This window comes from Gracilinanus agilis, chromosome 6 (genome assembly GCF_016433145.1).
Source record: "Gracilinanus agilis isolate LMUSP501 chromosome 6, AgileGrace, whole genome shotgun sequence".
NCBI classification, from domain to species: domain Eukaryota; kingdom Metazoa; phylum Chordata; class Mammalia; order Didelphimorphia; family Didelphidae; genus Gracilinanus; species Gracilinanus agilis.
In genome coordinates, this window is record NC_058135.1 from 267,825,599 (window position 1) to 267,843,990 (window position 18,392).

Below are 18,392 nucleotides of genomic sequence, written 5' to 3' on the forward strand. Positions count from 1 at the left end.
GCTCCTAACATTTATAGTTTTTGATTACATTGTATATTTATAAGTCTTAAAAATATAAGCTTGTCCACCAGATCTAGTCGGTTATAAAACACATATTTCTTTCCTTGGTTAGTTCATGGTTATTATTACTAGGGGAGAGTGTATTCATCTTAAATGCCAGTGTGGCAGCTTTGCCTGGGAAGATAACTTTACTTTTCTTAAAACCATTATGAAGATCACTTCATTATTTTCTTCCCGATTCAAAAGCTTTATGTTTAATAAAAGATATCATTCAACCTTTCCTCATTACTTTTCCTTGGGAGATCTAAAATTTAAATTAATGTCCAGCATGGGGGAGAGAGAGAGAGAGAGAGAGAGAGAGAGAGCGCGCGCGAGCGCACATGCAAAGCCAGTGTTTGCTTGGTGCATTGACAAAAAACCAATTGGGGGCAGTCCCCTTTGGCATGAATTTACATTCAAAATAAATACATTCAATCCCCCCGATAGTTCAATTTCACTACATCCCAAAGTTCATTCTGGATCTTTTGGTGCAGTATGTGGTTTCTGCAGGCATCTTCATAGTGCCTTCTCCAAGTAGTTCACTTTATGGATTCTGAGAGGTAGCAAGTTTCTTATCCTAAAATAACTCTCAACAGGAAAAATTTCCATAAAAATATAATTTAAATTAATTATACATATGACTGTTACTAAATTTTCTTGCTTGTTTAAAAAGCCTGCTTCACCAAAGCCACTACAGGAAGAGAAGAAAGTTTGAGGCAGGGCTACACCAAATTTATATCCTCCCTACGTCAGCATGTAATTTGAGGAAGAGAGTGGGGTGCTGGGTTCTAGGGTACAGATATTAATTTCATAGAGACTATAGACAAAATAAGGGCAATAATTTTTATTGCTGGTGAATTCTGTAGGCCATTTTCAATGACTTTGAAAGTCTCTTCCAACTGTTGATATTCTATGTGATTTCTAAGGTTTGAAGTAAAAGATACCCAATCTCTGCATTCCGATACATGTTCAACTTTGTAAAGATATACTGTCCTCATGTTTTCTAGGCTTCCAGATTACTAGAAGAAATAAACCATTTGTGTTAAAGCAGAAATTATGTCTTCAACCCAAGCCAAAGTATTTTCTGGATCAATTATTTTTCTGACTCCAACTGATTCAAAATCCTTACAAAAGTTTCTATCATCAGTTTTTGTCACTGATTCTAACAGAGATCCAAGCCTCTCATAACCCAGCTTTAGCTATAATGCAGGAATCCTTTTCAACTGAGAGTTGTTTCTTCCCATGTAGATTAACATTGCACCTTGTGGGGAAAGTTGCCTTTTGTACCCTCCACCCCCTTTTTAAAGAAGCAGGAATTTATCCTTTTTTTAGATTTAATTTATCCTTACCTTCCATCTTAGAATCAATATTAAGTATTCATTCCAAGGCAGAAGAGTGGTAAGGACAAGGTAATGGGAATGTCAGAGGCCAGTTTTGAACCGAGGACTTCCTGTCTAGGCCTGATGGGGATTTATCCTTAATATTTTAAAATATAACCAAATTCTAATGTTTTAGCTGTTTTTAAATATAGCTGGCCATTATGGCCCACTCCATTGTGGGGGGGGTGGTGGTGGTGGAGAATTTAGGCTTTTCTTTGTATCTTGAACTTTTTATACTGGCCCTGAGTGCTTAATAAATGCTTGCTGATTTTTGACTGGGCACACCTTCAGTCCTAGGGAGGAGCTTGGAGACCTTTTATTATGTTGCTCCACTGCCTTGGAAGCACTTTGCCTCCTTAATGACTGCCTTTACTGTGGGGTTTTTCTAAAGCTCTTAGAAGGTCAGTGGTGACAGCGACTGCTAAGTCCTAACCAGACTTCAGGGCCTAGAGAAAGGTCATAGTTGTGTATTACTGTTCTAGCTCGATTGACTGTAAATATTGATGCATAATTCTCCTCATATGCCCCACTGACCATCAGATGCCTTCTCACTGAAATGGTAAGATCTTAAGTTTTCATTAAAATCCTCGATCCCAGTGCGATGGTAGACCTATTTAGATGGAAAATGAATTTATTTTCCTGTTGTTATGTCTTGCAGTTCATCTAGACATGTAGAAGTGAATGCCACTGTCACCATTTTACAAAAAGCCATAACTGATTGGGGGTTCCTCTCACTCATGCAGTTGTTGAGAATTCGACTCACTGCTAGCTTCTTATGTTTTCATTAGGCTATCCCTCCAGTAATGAAAATCATAAGAACATAGATTTAGGGACAGAAAAGCCTCCAGATGTCATCCTGAGTCCAAAGTTTTCATTTTATAGTGGAGGAAACTAAGGCTCAGCAGGTTCAGAGCCTTGAGCAATAAGAAATGCAGGGCAAGGTGGGTGAAACAGACTGAGAACCACATCAAATCTGAAAAGTTAAAAAAAAATAAAGAAGTGTTACTGAATTTGGTTTGAATTGTCATTCTTTATATATGTCTATACACACGCGTATTTTTTAACGCCTTTCTCTATGTTCTTTTTTAGGAGAAAAATTCAATGTGGAAACCAGGACGGTTGCTGTTGATTTTGGGGAAACCGATATTTATAACAAGATTGAAGCCAGCTTGACAGGCCTGGAGATTGGTGTTTTAGGTTTGTATCTGTGGCACAGTTCTTAGACTCAGTCTATCATTTAAACTTTCCTACTAATGTGTATTCATCAGTGCAAAACCAGTTTATAAAATTCCACTGTTGTCTACATAGTTTTTAAATGGATGGAGTAGATAGTATACACTGTAGATAGATTAGATTACTTTGAATTTTGAATGATAAGATTCAGATTTCTATTTGATCTATATTTCTCATATGAATCTACTCTTGAATAGAATTGCTCTTGAAAATTAAGAAATTTTCCTTTTCTGCCATTTTGATTGTTTTTACTTATCTTCATTCCATTTTTTAAAAATGTTAAGTTCTTGTTAATGCCTGAAGATCTCACCTCATCAGGCAAAACCTGTATTCCCGAGTGCTAGGCAGTGACGGGCTCTGTGGGGCCAGTCCCTGACCCTCTGGCTGTTTCAGTTCGGAAGAAACCCCACAGAGAAAAGAGCCCGTAGCACGGGAAGCCGTTCTCCCTCCTGAACCTCCTTGCTGCAGAGCCTAAAGCATCCTGCGCCGTCGTGAGTACAACCTTCTCTGCAGTGCCGCAGAGGGCCGCAGAGGCAGCCGGCCCGACGACCGGCGGGCAGTTTCCTGACAGCTCAGGCCAGGCCTAGCTCCTCAGCACATGGGACAGGCAACATGGTGTCTAGAGGTCAGACAGAAGGCGTCTCCCTCTTCTGCACCCCAAGCCCGAGGAGCCGCTGCTGCTGTTCTGCCTCCGTCTTATCACCTCCCTGTTTTGACTCATAAGCATGGAGGGCCTGGCCTCCTTGGCTGCACCCAAACTTTAGGTCTTTGTTAGCGTAAGTCTGGCTGGGCCCTGAGTGGCGGCTCCGAAGTCTGCCTTCTGCACAATCCCTTGACCTCTCTTTTTGGCACTTGCCTTCTAAGCCTTCTACAGCTGATGGTGAATAGGGGCTGGAAGAGCAGGCCAAGAGCAAGACAGTTCCAGGGAGGAGACCCAGGGAGAGCCTGGTCTGGACAAGTGGCTGCCCCTCCTTCCCCAGCTCTGAGCCTCCGCTCTTCAACGTCTCCAGAAGGCAGGCGCATTCATGGTGCGGCAGAGCTAAGCATGGTGGCTCACTCGTATGCAGCGCTTCAAGGTTCACAAAGTGCTTTTATAGTAAGAAGAAGAGAGGTGTCATGGTGACCCCCATTTTACAGAGGAGAAAATGGAGACAGGAGAGTTCAGAGCCTCGGTGAGGGTCCCAGAGGTGGAAGGAGCAGAGAGAAGTGTGAATCCAGGGCTTCCTGACTTCATGCAGGCCTGGCGTGTTATGGCCTGTGGTCTGTTGTCAAAAACAGCTGCTTTTCACCCCGAAAGCTTCCAGTGTAGAGGCCCGGGGTCAGGCCCGTGGAGCCTGGAGATGGGGAAGAGCCTCGCTGGGCTGAGGCTGAGGAGGAGGAGGGAGACGACACTGTCTTTCTTGGGGACCTCCTCATTTCAGGGTGCTTTCATCTCCCTCCAATGGCGCTCCCCTTTCTCCAGCACTTGACAACACTTGAGGCAGGCCTGATAAGTGCATTCTCTGCATCTGAAAGAGGAGGAACTGAAGAGGAGTTGATGGTTTAGTTTTGGTCTAAGCAGGAATGGTCCTTCTTGGCCCCAGGCCTCTAACCCTGGAGCGAGGGACCAGGAATAACAGGGAGCCTTTGGCTGATGCGCGAAGCCTCACCAGCGGGTTTAGAGGCAAGAACGCTCTTGGTCCTCATAGCCACCGCGGAACAGAGATGCCACTTTTTTTAATGGGGAAACTGAGACAGGCAGTTAAGTACGTGTCCAGGGTTGCACAGCCAGGTGAGTGTCTGAGGCAAGGTTTAAACTCAACTCCAAGTGCAGGACTCCATCCATGGTGCTTCTGAGCTGCCTTCCCCAGACAAGAGAGGCTCAAATTTGGGCCCAGCAGTGCTGTAGAACTTGCCTAGGACCAGCCTCAGGGCTTCGGGAAGCGGTGACCCGTGGAGATGTGCTGTGAATGCACAAAGTCCGGGCGTGTTTTCCGAGGCACAAAGGAAGGTGCTACAAGATAAGATGAGGCAGAGAAAAGCAGCCCCATGTCCCAGCTTGGGTTTGTGTTGCCTGCGTGGCCTGATGCCGCATCTCTGAGAATAAGTGAGGAAGAGGAAGAAGTGGAGCCTTTGAGACAAGCGTCCCAGCCGCCCGGAGGCCCTGCTTGGAAGATGAGGCCTGATGAGGCAAAGGCACTTAGGACATCGTGAATGGGAGACCAAAGCCATCGTACCAGAGAGGCGCAGGGAGGACGTGCCCAGCCTCAGAGGTTGGACTCAAGTCCAGCCCAACCTCTTTTCTACTCTGGATGTCCTGGACATGAGACAGGATTTTTATCCTCAGGCTTGTGTAGGGGGGCCCATAGTCAGGAAGAGCCATTAAAGGGCCTTTGGACAGAACAAAGCATGGCTCAGTGTCATCTAAACAAGTAGCCCCAGGCCTACGGGGTGAATACGTGGAATCCAGGCTATGCCTTACACACATCACACACACACACACACACACACACACACACACACACACACACACACACATCATAGATAACCACAGACCTCACAAATGGAGACCTCCAGGGAAAGAAGCCAGGCATGACCCCCGAAGTAGGCCCTGGGGCTCTGGATCCCTCCCAGGGAGAAAAAGATTTCCTCAGGCCCAGGAAACTTGATATCCTCTTCCTGCCTCTTTTTTATCAGAACTATTTTTCCCCATTGAAAAAAAGAGGTTTTGTCTCTGGTGCTATTGTTTATGCCAGACATACAGATAGCTTCAGGGCAGAGCTGGGCTGGGAGCCTGAGGCTCCTGATTTCTGGTCTGTTGTACTTACTGCCTCCTCTAGAGGGGTTCTTCACCTTTTTTGTGTCCTGAGCCCTTTGGGAAGGTGCCTTCACCTATGCTTGTTTTCAGTGAGTCAAGATAAAGATGATTCTTCTTCCCCATCCAAGTTCATGGACTTCCTGAAAAATAGCCTTGGTTTCCAGCTTAAGAGCCTTCTTCTTAATCAGAGAAATTAGCAACACTGACTGAAGACTCATGAGTTTTGGTTGGAGGAGAAGGCAGAAGGTATTTTGGAGCCTGAGAGAGAATATATCCATGGCCCTGAGGAGTAAGGAGAAGAGAGTGGGGGAAAGGAGATGAAGGGGAGACACATCCCCCTACCTGAAAGTTATTCAGTGAACATTCATTAAGCACCTACTGTGTGTCAGACACTACGCTAGCCTGGTGCTGCTGGAGATAAGAAGGTAGTACCCCAAAATGTTTTTAGAGAGGCTTACTGGCTGGTTCTGCCTCTCTTCCAGTTAGTCTTCCCAGGGGCTGCTTCCCAAAAAGAAGAGTTAAAGAGAAAGTAGGATTGTGACCCCAGAGCAAGTCACTTTGCCTACCCCATATCAGTTTTAAGATAGAAGATAGGGGGCAGCTGAGTGGCTCAGTGGATTGAGAGCCAGGCCCAGAGATGGGAGGTCCTGGGTTCAAATCTGGTTTCAGACACTTTCTAGCTGTGTAACCCTGGGCAAATCACTTGACCCCCATTGCCTAGCCCTTAGCACTCTTCTGCCCTAAAACCAATGTGCAGTATTGATTTTAAGATAAAAGGTAAGGGTTAAAAAAAGATAGAAGATAAAAAGGTTTTGAGAGAGAGACAGAGACAGAGACAGAGAGACAGACAAACAAGGAAAGGGAGACGGAGAAAAGGAAAAGGTAGGGACTGGAACTGGCTATTGGTTCTCCTCATCCCAAATCCTATTCAAGATAGTCTCAAGTGAGAGGAAGGATGCTGAGTCAGGAGAGGGACCTAAAGTGGATGGCTTGTGAGGAGAGCCTTTTTACTTCTAAGTTCAGTCATTATATTGTACAGATCTATAATTTTTGAGTGAGAGCTGAGTTCTCCACCAAATCTACCCCCAGTCCAGTTCCCTTGCCCTCCTTGAGAAGCTTCCCTGGCTTCTTCTTAGAATCTTGTCCCCAGCAGAGATGTGGTTTCATAGGGAGTCGAGCCTGCAGGAACTTGGGTTGGCTGTATCTGGGGGTGTGTGGGCCATGCTCTAAGGGAAGGCTGGTCTGCACTGGCTTACACTTTCATTCCTGTCAGTACAGGGAAACCTAAACTGAGTTTTAAAATATATGATAGTGTGATAATGAGATTAAATCTACCTTGCCCATTTTCGAATCTAATCACCAAAAGTGTAAACAACTCCACTTAACACACAGATTGGAAGGTCTGTGACCCATGTATGCTAGAGTGAGTGATGAATTAGAATTTACTGACTGCCTCCTGGGCAGTCCTAAGAAAAGCATCTGTTGTGATTGGACACGTAAACTCAGAGGAAGGCACAGGAAGTGTTGCCTCTTTAAATAAACCTCTTTAAAAGAGAGTTCAGTGAATTCAGCTTCTCTCTTCTTGGCTCGTGTCTTGGATTTGAAAGAGCTCTTCTTGTTCATGACTTGGACCTGGAGGGGCTCTGGCTGAGACCTTGAACTAGGTGAGACTGTTCTTAAATCTTTCCCTTAGAATTACACTTGGTGGGTGTAAAGACTAAATCTTCTTGGACTTCTCTAAAGGAACTGCTCTTTAAAAAGAGATTCTGAGACTGAAGCTTTTGCTTCATTCATCCCCAGTCTTCAGGCCTCTGGCCTTGGCCTAAACAAAGAAAGACCCAAACAAAGAAAATAAGAGAAGAGAGCCCAGAGGATGCGCCTCTCCCTTTTCTGCTAAGGACCTCTCACCAGCCACTGCACTGTAAGAGCAGAGGACTTGACTGATGTATTTCTTAGTTTGACTGAATACCTTTTTTCTTCTCTTTTCTTCTCTGTTACCAGGCACTGCTTTTCTGGGTGCACGAGAAGGAAAGAATATATTGGGAAGCAAAGTTATTAAAAATCCAGAAAAATTTTTAAAAAATTATATTATCACAGGATTTAGATTGGGAAAGGGAGAGACCTTAGAAATGATCTAGTTGGGGGTAGGGGGTTGCTAAAAAACACAGTGAATACAGAGCCCAACCTAGAATTGATGTCCTGGGTTTGGATCTGACCTTAGCCACTTCCTTCTTATGTGATCCTGAGCAAGTCATTTAATCCCCATTACCAGTTTAATACCTCTTGCCACTCTTCTGTCCTAGAATGGATACTAAGACAGAAGGTAAGGATTTGGAAAAACAAAAATAAAGAAATGATCTAGCTGTAAGAAACCCAAGAAGAGAAGAGAGGCTTTTTATTATTTGCTTAAGATTACAAAAGTACAAGTACAGATCAAAGCCATGCCTTCATGAGGTTTCTATTGGGTGTGTGATATGTGACTTCCATCATGACATGAGCAATATGGAAATATGTATTACATGAAAGCATGACCTATATCAGATTATTCACCACTCAAGGGGTTGGGGAGAGAAAAAAATCTAAGAGCAGTAACCTCCACAAGTAGAAATAGGCCCATATTCATATTTTAGGTTGGCTTTTCTTGGGCTATGCAACTATTGTATAATCTGGCCCAATCCTCTCTTTTCTCCCCTTCTTCACCCTACCAAAGTTTACACTTAGCCAATTGCATTTAATTTCATTATGGGGAATACATAGCAACTTCCAAGTAAATACTGGAAATTTCCTATTGTGTAGCTTCAGATTCAGCTACAATTTGCAGATTCCGATTAAAGCCACTGCAAATTTAAAGCCTTGTAAACTGCTTTTTATTTAGAAATTGATTCTCACAAATGTAGGAAAACTGTAAAGTTTGCAAAATGTTTTGCATAGTGTTCCAAATATCATCTGTCAGACTCTGAACATGTGCTAGCCGCAGCACTGTGTTAAATAAGACGAAGCAGAACCTTTTTTTGCTGGAGTCCCTGAACTCCGTTGTCTTGAGTGGGAAAGAGGCAAGGGAAGGAGAGGCAACAAATAGTTGCTTCCTTTAATCACCATAAGGTAGGCAGTCCAGAAAATCCTAATCTAGACCCCTTTCCTTTCTTCTTCTTCTTCTTCCTTTTTTTTTTTTTTTTTAAATCTTTTACCCTCAGTCTTAGAATTGATACTGAGTTTTGGTTTCAAAGCAGAAGAGCAATAAAGACTAGGCAATTGGGGTTAAGGGACTTGCCCAGGGTCACACAACTAGGATGTGTCGTGAGGCCAGATTTGAATTCAGGACCTCTCATTTCCTCTTGCCTCTTTGGTACTCTATCCATGACGCCCCACCTAGTTGCCCCTGGCTTTTTCTTTAATCAGGTCTTTTATCTTGAGTCATTTTGGTATTTACCTCATTTTTCTATTTTTAACATGGTTTTAAAAATATCAGCTAAGTGCATTAACTCTTAAAGTACATAATCCAACTGATTAAAAAAATACAAAATCAATTCTTGATAAATGAAACTTTAATTTGCTTAAGTTTTCAAAATTAAATCAATCAACAGGCATTTATTAAGTGCCTACTCTGTATCAGGGACTGAGAAGAGAAATACTAGCCAGACAGGCGTTGTCCTCAGGAAGATTACATCCTGACATGGGGAGACAGAACATAAAAGGGGCTGAAAAGGCCAGGGAGAGGACTGATTCCAGGGTGCAGAAGAGAAAGGTCAGAGCGCAGCCTGTGGAAGAATGAAGGCAAGGCCGACCTGAGCTCCCTTGTGAAGTGGAGGCTCTAGGAGTCCAAGGTGGAGGCTGCAAGGGAGGAAGAAACTTCCCAGGCGGTAACCTGGAATGAGCTTTGGGAATGAAGAAGTTTTAGGGCTCTGGAGAGCAGCAAGGCCTATGGTGAAGGCAAATTAGCCCGGCAGCATTTCTTCTCTCCTCTGCCTATCCCTCTCATCAGTTTTTTGGAGAAATTCTCACCTGGGCCTGGAATGCCTACAGTCTTCCAGATGGGTCAGTGCTTGAGCTAGCTCAGTGGAGATAATCACGTAGGTGTCATCAGACTTGGCCTGATGAATCAAGTCATAGAACAAGGAAAAGTGATTGGACTTCTCTAGTATGTATTAAAGAGCCCCGGCTTTAGGGATATTTTTATAGACCTTCTGACAGGGCAATTTCCCATGAATCTGAATTATATCTGAGGGATGTGCAAGCAGAGCATTTGGTTTCCCTCTCTTCGACTCTTATGACTGTAGCTGTTTGCTTGAAAACAGACCCTAATGCTAGGAATTCACTTCTCTGCCTCTGCCCCTACCCTGACCACCCATGGAAGCCCTGACCTCTAATGACATCATAGTCTTCGCAGCTTCTGGTTGTGAGAGAGGACGTGGAGTTCTGGGAGGTCAGTGACAACAAACGAACATCACAGAACAAAAATCTCATCTTGCTAATTTAAAAAGGCTAGTGAGAGGAAGGGGGATGATTTAAAAAAGGAAAAAGAAGGAGGCAGTTAGAATTTGTGGAACTCCCAGAATTAGCTAGAAGCTTACTGTGCTTTTCATTTTGAACACTGGGATGGGGGAGTTCCTAAAAGCTTTTTATTGAGAAAAAGTGGAGGCCAGGGTACACTGCGCAGCTCCCAGCCTCCTTCTCACTAGCCACCTACCTGTCCTTTCCTGTTAGGATCTTCTTCTGGGCCTGCCATGGCCTGTCTTATCTCTCATCCTCTTTTCCTTTGCCCCCCCCCCCCTCCTTTAGGTGATAGAGAATCCATCACTCATGTGCACATTTCTGAAGGGCAAAAGTTTACATTATTGGGTGGAGTTTCTGCCTAAGGTCAGACTGACTGCCTCTTTCCTTTAGTCTTTCCTCATTGCTTGCTACTTGAACCTCCTTACTTTGATATCTCACCTTTCCAGCCCTGTATCCTTCCAGTTTCTTTCATGTGTCACTACTCTTCAAGACAAACTGCCCCAGTTGGTCATCAGGCTCTATTAAGAGCCAGGTCTAATGCTAAGTGCTGGAGATCCAAAATAAAAAGGGCCAAAACATCCCCTGCCCTCAAGGACCTCCCTCATTCTAAAGAGGGAGACAACATAAAAATAACTGGATTTCTACCTGTACAAGGGAGATGGAAAGGCAGCTCAGAAAAAAATCATTAGCAGTTAGAAGTGGAGAGAGGAAAGACTAGAATCTTCTATAAAAGTTGGGAATATGAAGTGAATCTTGAAGGAAACCTAGAAAGCTATGAAGTAGAGGAGAGGAGGGAGAGAGAATTCCAGATCCAGAGGTGGGAGATGGCATCCTCTGTGGGGAATGCCCCGGTAGTGTGAAGGACGATTGGCAAGGTAGGAAGAACCAGGTTGTCCAGTCTCCTGCCAAACAGGAGTTCCTGTTTGATTGTGGAGGCTAGTTAAGGAGTCAGTGCAGTTTTTTGAGTCTTTTTTATGACATGGTCAGACCTGAGCTTTAGGAAAGGTTATTTCAGCACTTGGGGAGAGATGGGAGGCATGGCGTCCACTTAGAAGGCTGCTGCAGTAGTCTAGGTGAATTGTGATGAGGGGCTGTGTTAGAGGGTGACTTTGAGGGTTGAGAAAAGGGGTCATAGATGAGAGATGTCCAGGGTAGAAATGTAAGATTTGACCCCCAGTAGGGTGAACGTGAAGGGGGATGACTCTCTCTTTGGTTGGTAAATAGGAAGATGGTGGTGCTCTCTCCAGGAGAAAGAGTGGAGAGGGGTGCTGGAGGCCAGCAATAGGCTCCATTGTAAACCTGTTGAGTTTGAGACTCTTTGGGCCATCCAGTTTGAGGTGTTCAAAAGATAGGTAGGCCTGGAGCAGAATGTCTCAATCTGTGAAGCATCGACATAGAGATAACTGAACCCACGAGAAGTGATGAGATCACCAAGGAAGATCGTTGTGGTTCCTCCTTTGTTTTGAGGAGGACCAGTGATATCTTGAGGTGAACATAAATTAGATTATTATGAAGTCATCAGCCTCACTCTCTTCCAGTTATCCAAGTCCGGTGGCCAGACAAAAGTCGGGATGACTGGTGATGGCCCAAGATGCAGTGAACGGCCGTGGAGTCTTCAGGGTCTGGCGGAGCTCTTTAAGTGCTCCCTGGAGCTTGCTTCCGCTGTGCCGCTTCCATGACTGAATCGAATGGTTCTCTTCTGCCTAGCCCACCAGGGGAGCCTTCACATGCTTGGGGTAGACATTCCTCCTCAACCTAGGCTAGCCAAGATGGTATCACCTGGGCAGTTGGGTACGTGCCCGCTTCCTGGAGCCACAGGTGAGCGTTGGGTGAAAGGTAGATACAGAGGTGGGTGAGCCGGCAGGGCCTAGACAAACCGCCAAAGATAACGGGCAAAGCCTGGATAAAGAATCCACAGAGGATGGTCATACAGCCAGGAGGAGAAAGAGCGCAGAATCACAAAACTGAAAGAGGAGGACATGGAGCCAGGAGAAGGGATCCACCATGGCAAAGCTGGCAGAAAAATGATGAGGATCGAGAAAGGGCTGCTCGCTTTGGCACTGAGAGATTATTGTGAGACAGAGAGAGAACCAGAGGCAGACAGGGATGGAGAGATTCTTTGCTCATATTTAAAGCAAGAGAAGTCACAGATCATGGGGGCCCCTGAAGGGGGAGTTAGAACAGCCGGCAGCGCCCTTTGGTCGGGCAGAGGCCCTCACAAGTGCCCGCAGCGTGCGGTGCTAAAGGAAGCTGGCCCTGCCTGCAGAGAGGCTCCGTCCTCTGGGGGAGATGACGTCTCCTTGTGGTCGTTCTAGCCCAAACCTCTATCGAAAGACTGAATATAGACTCAATTCTGGGCAGCTAGGGCCGGGGAAGGCAGGAGCAGGGGGCATCTGGCTCTTGGTGCTGGACTCCTTTGAAAGGCTCCATCAGGAGATTTCACCCATCCAAAACGGGTGAAGACAACTTGTGGGATTGGGGGGGGGGGGCGAGTTTGGGAGGGGGGAGGCTCCTGTAACGAGTCCCAGAATGCAGCAGAGATGAGGTGAGAATTCTGATCTCCCCATTTCTCCCGCTCGCCCATCCCTGGTCCTCGGGCTGTGGCTGCCTGTCTCCTAGCCGTGCTCTCAGGCCCCTGCTGCCACCTAGCGTCCTCGTGCGCACTCTGCAGCGGGCTGGCCTCTGGCAGCAGGGAGAGGCCTCTGGTGGAAGACAGAGCCCTGGTGGGGGCCTGGGGAGAGCAGGGTGGGAGTGCCGGGGCCTGAGTTGCCTATGCAGACCCTTTACTTCCCTCAGCCTTTTTTTTTTCATCTGTTAAATGAGGAATGTTTAAAAAAACAATGAAAAGTGTCCAGTGGGGCAGCTAGCTGGCACAGTGAGTAGAGCACCAGGCTTGGAGTCAGGAGGCCCTGGGTTCCAGACTAGCCTCAGACACTTCCTAGTTGTGTGACCCTGGGCAAGTCATTTAATCCCCATTGCTTGGCTCTTGCTGCCCTTCTGTCTTAGAGCTGACAGTAAGACAGAAGGTAAGAGTTCAAAAAGCCTGAATGCTTTTTTTAGACACAGCCAATGTGGGGATTTATTTTGTTTGACTAAGTAAAATGAAGATATGAGGGTTCCCCTTCTCCAGGGAAGAAGAAAATAAATGCTGTATTCAGGTTTCACCCAGTAGGACTTCTTAAGCTTGCCTTCACACTGCTATCGTCATGAAAGGTCACAATATCCCTAGTAATCTCTGAGGTTTAAATTGTGCCAATATTATTATCCCTCTTTTATAGAAGAGGAAGTGCAGGCTCCAGTTTGCCCAGGGTCACACCGCTCCAGGCTTCCTGACCCCAAACCCAGCTTTCTCGTCACCATATCATGCCGCCCCCTTGTTACAAGTAAAGCCTGAAGTCTGGACTGCCTGTGGAAGTGCATTGGCATTTATGTTCCTCTTTTTATTGGGCACAGAGACAGGCGTGGCACAGCCAGGGGACAGAAGACACAGAGGAGCATCAAGGGCCTTGGAAGGGAGGTCTGGTCTGCTCGAGGGGTCACAGGGATGGTGAATGGAGACACTGGAGGGAGCAGATTGTAATGACCTACTAGGAACATTGGCAGAATCAAATTAATTACTGTTCTCAGAGTCGAGTCAGAGGTGGAATGAGTGGCAGGCTGCGAGCTCCTAGCAGCAAGGAAGATGGCGATGATGGCTAGACCCACTGGTCCTCCGAGGGCTGGCCTGGTCAGAGATGTGGCCCATCCCTGTGCTGGCCACAGGCATTTGTGTCTCAGACAAGGCAATCGAGGCTGCTGAGCTGCTGAGTCTAGAGTTGCTGTAGTTGGCAGAGCTGGGCAGATTACTCACTCACGTGAAATGGCGGCTTCTTAAAGTCATTGATTAGGTACTGGGAGAGACCCCTCAGGTCAGCCCACTCCTTTGATAGATGGGGAAACAGAGGCCCAGGGAGGTTCAGGGAGTTGCTCCAGCTCACACAAATGCAAAGTCACCACCGATAGTTCTGCTTTTGTAGACATTTCAGAGGGGAATGCTTTCTTGTGAATGGGGCAAAGGAACCAGGAATATTCAGAAAGAAGTTCTGGGTTTTAGGGGCACATGAGAATGAGAGCAACTTGGCTTTTAAAAAATTTTTTATTTGTTAATTAATTTAGAATATTTTTCCACAGTTACATGATTCATGATCTTTCCCTCCCTACCTCCCAACACCCTCTCATAGCCAATGAGCAATTCCACTGGGTTTTACATATATAATTGATCAAGACTTATTTCCATATTATTGATTTTGCACTAGGGTGATCATTTAGTTTCTACATCCCCAATCATATTCCCATCAACCTATGTGATCAAGCAGTTGTTTTTCTTCTGTGTTTCTCCCCCCACAGTTCTTTCTCTCAATGTGAATAGCGTTCTTTCTCAAAAGTCCCTCAGAATTGTCCTGGATTGTTGCATTGTTGCTAGTACAGAAGTCTATTACATTCGATTGTGCCACAGTTTATCCACATCTGTGTATAATATTCTCCTAGACCTGCTCCTTTCGATCTGCATCAATTCCTGGAGGGCGATTCAGTTCACATGGAATTCCTCCAGTTCATTATTCCTTTGAGCATAATAGTATTCCATCACCAACAGATACCACAACTTGTTCAGCCATTCCCCAATTGAAAAGCATCCCCTCATTTCCCAATTTTTTGCCACCACAAAGAACATGGCTATGAATATTTTTGTACACATATTTTTCCCTGTTATCTCTTTGAGGTACAAACCCAGCAGTGGTATGACTGGATCAAAGGACAGGCAGTTTTTAAAAGCCTTTTGGGCATAGTTCCAAATTGCTTTCCAGAATGGTTGGATCAATTCAGAGTTCCACCAACAATACATTAATGTCCCAATTTTGCCACATGCCCTCCAACATTTATTACTTTGCTTTCATATTAGCCAATCTGCTAGGTGTGAGGTGATACCTCACAGTTGTTTTGATTTGCATTTTTCTAATTATAAGAGATTTAGAATACTTTTTCAAGTGCTTATTGATAGTTTTGATTTCTTTATCTGAATATACTGCTTATTTATGACCCTTGCCTATTTATCAATTGGGGGGATGGCTTGATTTTTTGTACAATTGCTTTAACTCCTTGTAAATTTGTCAGAGTTTTTTGTTAATAAAGATTTTTTCCCCAGTTTGTTGCTTCCCTTCTAATTTCAGTTGCATTGGTTTTGTTTGTACAAAACCTTTTTAATTTAATGCAATCAAAATTATTTACTTTACATTTTGTAATATTTTCTATCTCTTGCTTGGTCTTAAAATCCTTCCTTTCCCATATATTTGGCAGGTAAACTATTCTATGTTCACTTAATTTACTTATAGTTTCCTTCTTTTTATTTAAGTCATTCACCCATTCTGAATTAATCTTGGTGTAGGGTGTGAGATGTTGATCCAAACCTAATCTGTCCCAAAAGTTGGGCTCTTTGGGTTTATCATACACTGTCTTGCTGATGTCTCTTACCCCAAGTCTATTCCATTGATCCTACCTTCTGCCTCTTAGTCAGTACCATATTGTTTTGTTGACCAATGCTATATAGTACAATTTAAGATCTGGTACTGCTAAGCCACTTTCCTTCACATTTTTTTCATTAATTCCCATGATATTTTTGATCTTTGGTTCTTCCAGATGAACTTTGTTATAATTTTTCTAATTTAGTGAAAAAAAATGTTGGTAGTTTGATAGGTATGGCACTAAATAAGAAATTAATTTGGGTAGGATTGTCGTTTTTATTATATTAGCTCATCCTACCCATGAGCAATTAATGTTTTTCCAATTATTTAGATCTAGTTTAATTGTGTGGAAAGTGTTTGTAGTTGTGTTCATATAGTTCCTGTGTTTGTCTTGGTAAATAGATTCCTAAATAGTTTATATTGTCTAGGGTGATTTTAAATGGAATTTCACTTTCTACCTTCTGCTACTGATTTGTTTTGGAAATATATAAGAATGCTGATGATTTAGGTGGGTTTATTTTGTATCCTGCAACTTTGCTAAAGTTGTTGATTATTTCCACTAGCTTTTTAGTTGATTCTCTAGGATTCTTTAAGAAGACCATCATATCATCTGCAAAGAGTGATAACTTGGTCTCCTCCTTGCCTACTTTTTTTTTCTCCTTGCCTACTTTAATACCTTCAGTTTCTTTTTCTTCTCTAATCGCTACTGCTAGTGTTTTTAGTACAATGCTAAATAATAGAGGTGATAATGGGCATCCTTGTTTCACTCCTGATCTTATTGGGAAGGCTTCTAATTTATCCCCATTGCAGATGATGCTTGTTGATGGTTTTAAATATATACCGTTTATCATTTTGAGGAAAGGTCCTTCTATTCCTATACTTTCTAGTGTTTTCAATAGGAATGAGTGTTGTATTTTGTGAAAGGTTTTTTCTGCATCTGTTGAGATAATCATGTGATTTCTGTTGGTTTGGTTGTTGATACGGTCAATGCGACTTGTTTTGTAGGAAGGGAGAGAAAAGGTATCAGGTTAACTGTGGGCCAGATGTGGAGTCTTGGGAGGGAGTCAGTCACCCCTCTTCAATGGACGAGGAGTCTCCTTGTCCCTTCTGCATGGTGATGCTTCTGTCCAAGCCTGGCATTTTCTTAAGAGCCATTCATGCTGCTGACAGGGCCTTTGCACTGCCACTTTGAATCTGCCCCCTTCATTTTACATGTGACAAAGTGGAAGCAAAGAGATCTGCTGGAAGCATTTTGCCAGGTTTGTGCCTAGGTTCAAGAGAGACTCCTTTGATGTTCATCAATGAGTCTAGTTCTGGGTGGTGTGTTATACACATTTCTCTTCCAGAATGGAATCTGGAGACTATGTTTGGCTGGAGAACCCTTTTTAGTGACTAAAAGGAAAGTCTAGGCAGATTAGAAACTCTTAATTTCTCCTTCTCCTTGGGAAAGTCGCCTTGATGACATTTTTTCTTTTGTCAGCCTGAGCATCTAGGCATTGTTCTGTCCAAAGACTTTGACCCCAATTTTGTAAGTCAACTCTTGAGAGCCTGGATACCAGGTGGCTTTCCTAAGGCTGAATGTACAAACCATTTCTTGGGGTTCCTCTACATGCTTGGACTCTGGTGCTAGTAACAAGAGTGGCTTAATGTTTATACTTAATAATTTATAATAGGCCCAAATTCCCACTCTGTTGCTTGCTGTTTGCTTGACTTTAGCCTCCTGGGGCCTTAGCTTCCTCAATTCTAAAAGGAAGTGTGAGCTTTGACCCCTGAAGGCCAGTCCATCGAGGATCCATGGCACTATGTCCCTGTGATTCCATTGGTATGAGACAGTGGGGAGCAGTTCAAAGAGGCCCAGATTTGGGTCCAGATCTTGACTGGCCCTTCCTTCCTTCCTTCTTTCCTTCCTTCCTTCCTTCCTTCCTCCCTTCCTCCCTTCCTCCCTTCCTCCCTTCCTCCCTCCCGTCCTTCCTTCTCCTTACCTTTTCAATTCCAAGGCAGAATAATGGTAAGGGCTAGGTGGTTGGGGATGAGTGACTCACACAGCTAGGAGTGTCTGAGGCCAAATTTTTGATCCCAGGACCTTCATCCTTTTATTCTTGTAGCAGTCCTAAAAGGTAGGGAAGGCAGGTGATGATTATCCTCACTTTACAGATTTAAAAAAAAAAAAAAAAAAAAAAAACTTTAGACATCTTGGATGACTTGCCCACCATGCTGGAGGTGGGTCTCAGCTCTGTTTTCTGTCTTTGTGTGCTGGGTTTTCTCTATCACATCATGCTGAATCTTTTGGGACTATGGCTATTATTATGGGCTTCTCTGGCAAGTTTTCTTTGCCAGGACTCTTAGCTCATGATTTCATTATCTTTTATCTACTTACACTTTTCCTTTTTCTAATCATTCTGTTAACTAAACTTGGTTCTTTGATTTCTGTTAGTTACCCCCACTCTGTTATATCCTGTTTTTTTTTTATTTTTAAACCCTAATATCTTTTATATATATCCTTCTATATTAATTTTATTTGTTACAGGGCTAGGCAATGGGGGTTAAGTGACTTGCCCAGGGTCACACAGCTGGGAAGTGGCTGAGGCCGGATTTGAACCTAGGACCTCCTGTCTCTAGGCCTGGCTCTCAATCCACTGAGCTACCCAGCTGCCCCCCTGTTATATCCTGTTTTTATATATATATATGTCCTGTTAATGTGGTACTGGATGAAAGTGGAAGGGATGTCCCACATCCTGTTGCTTGAAAACTACATTGTTCTTAGAAAAAAGTCATTCCTGCCTGATATCCCAACCTTACTGGTAGGACCACTGGCCACTGACAACATTAACCATTCATTACCTCATTTCCTGGAGATCCAACTGCCTGTTTTCAGCCAGTCAGTCAATAAATATTAGATGTTTGCCAGGTACCAGGCACTAAGCACGGTCATGTTTTCCTTCATGTCAGGTT

At 44.1% G+C, this 18,392-nt stretch overlaps 1 protein-coding gene across 1 annotated transcript in view; it reads left to right on the forward strand.

The window, feature by feature from the left end:
• Positions 1-18,392, forward strand: part of HSD17B12 (hydroxysteroid 17-beta dehydrogenase 12) — a 162,838-nt gene that overhangs the window by 107,507 nt on the left and 36,939 nt on the right. The window contains exon 4 of the mRNA XM_044681335.1: positions 2,508-2,615. Within this exon, the coding sequence (XP_044537270.1) occupies positions 2,508-2,615 (108 nt within the window). The remainder of the gene's footprint in view (positions 1-2,507; positions 2,616-18,392) is intronic.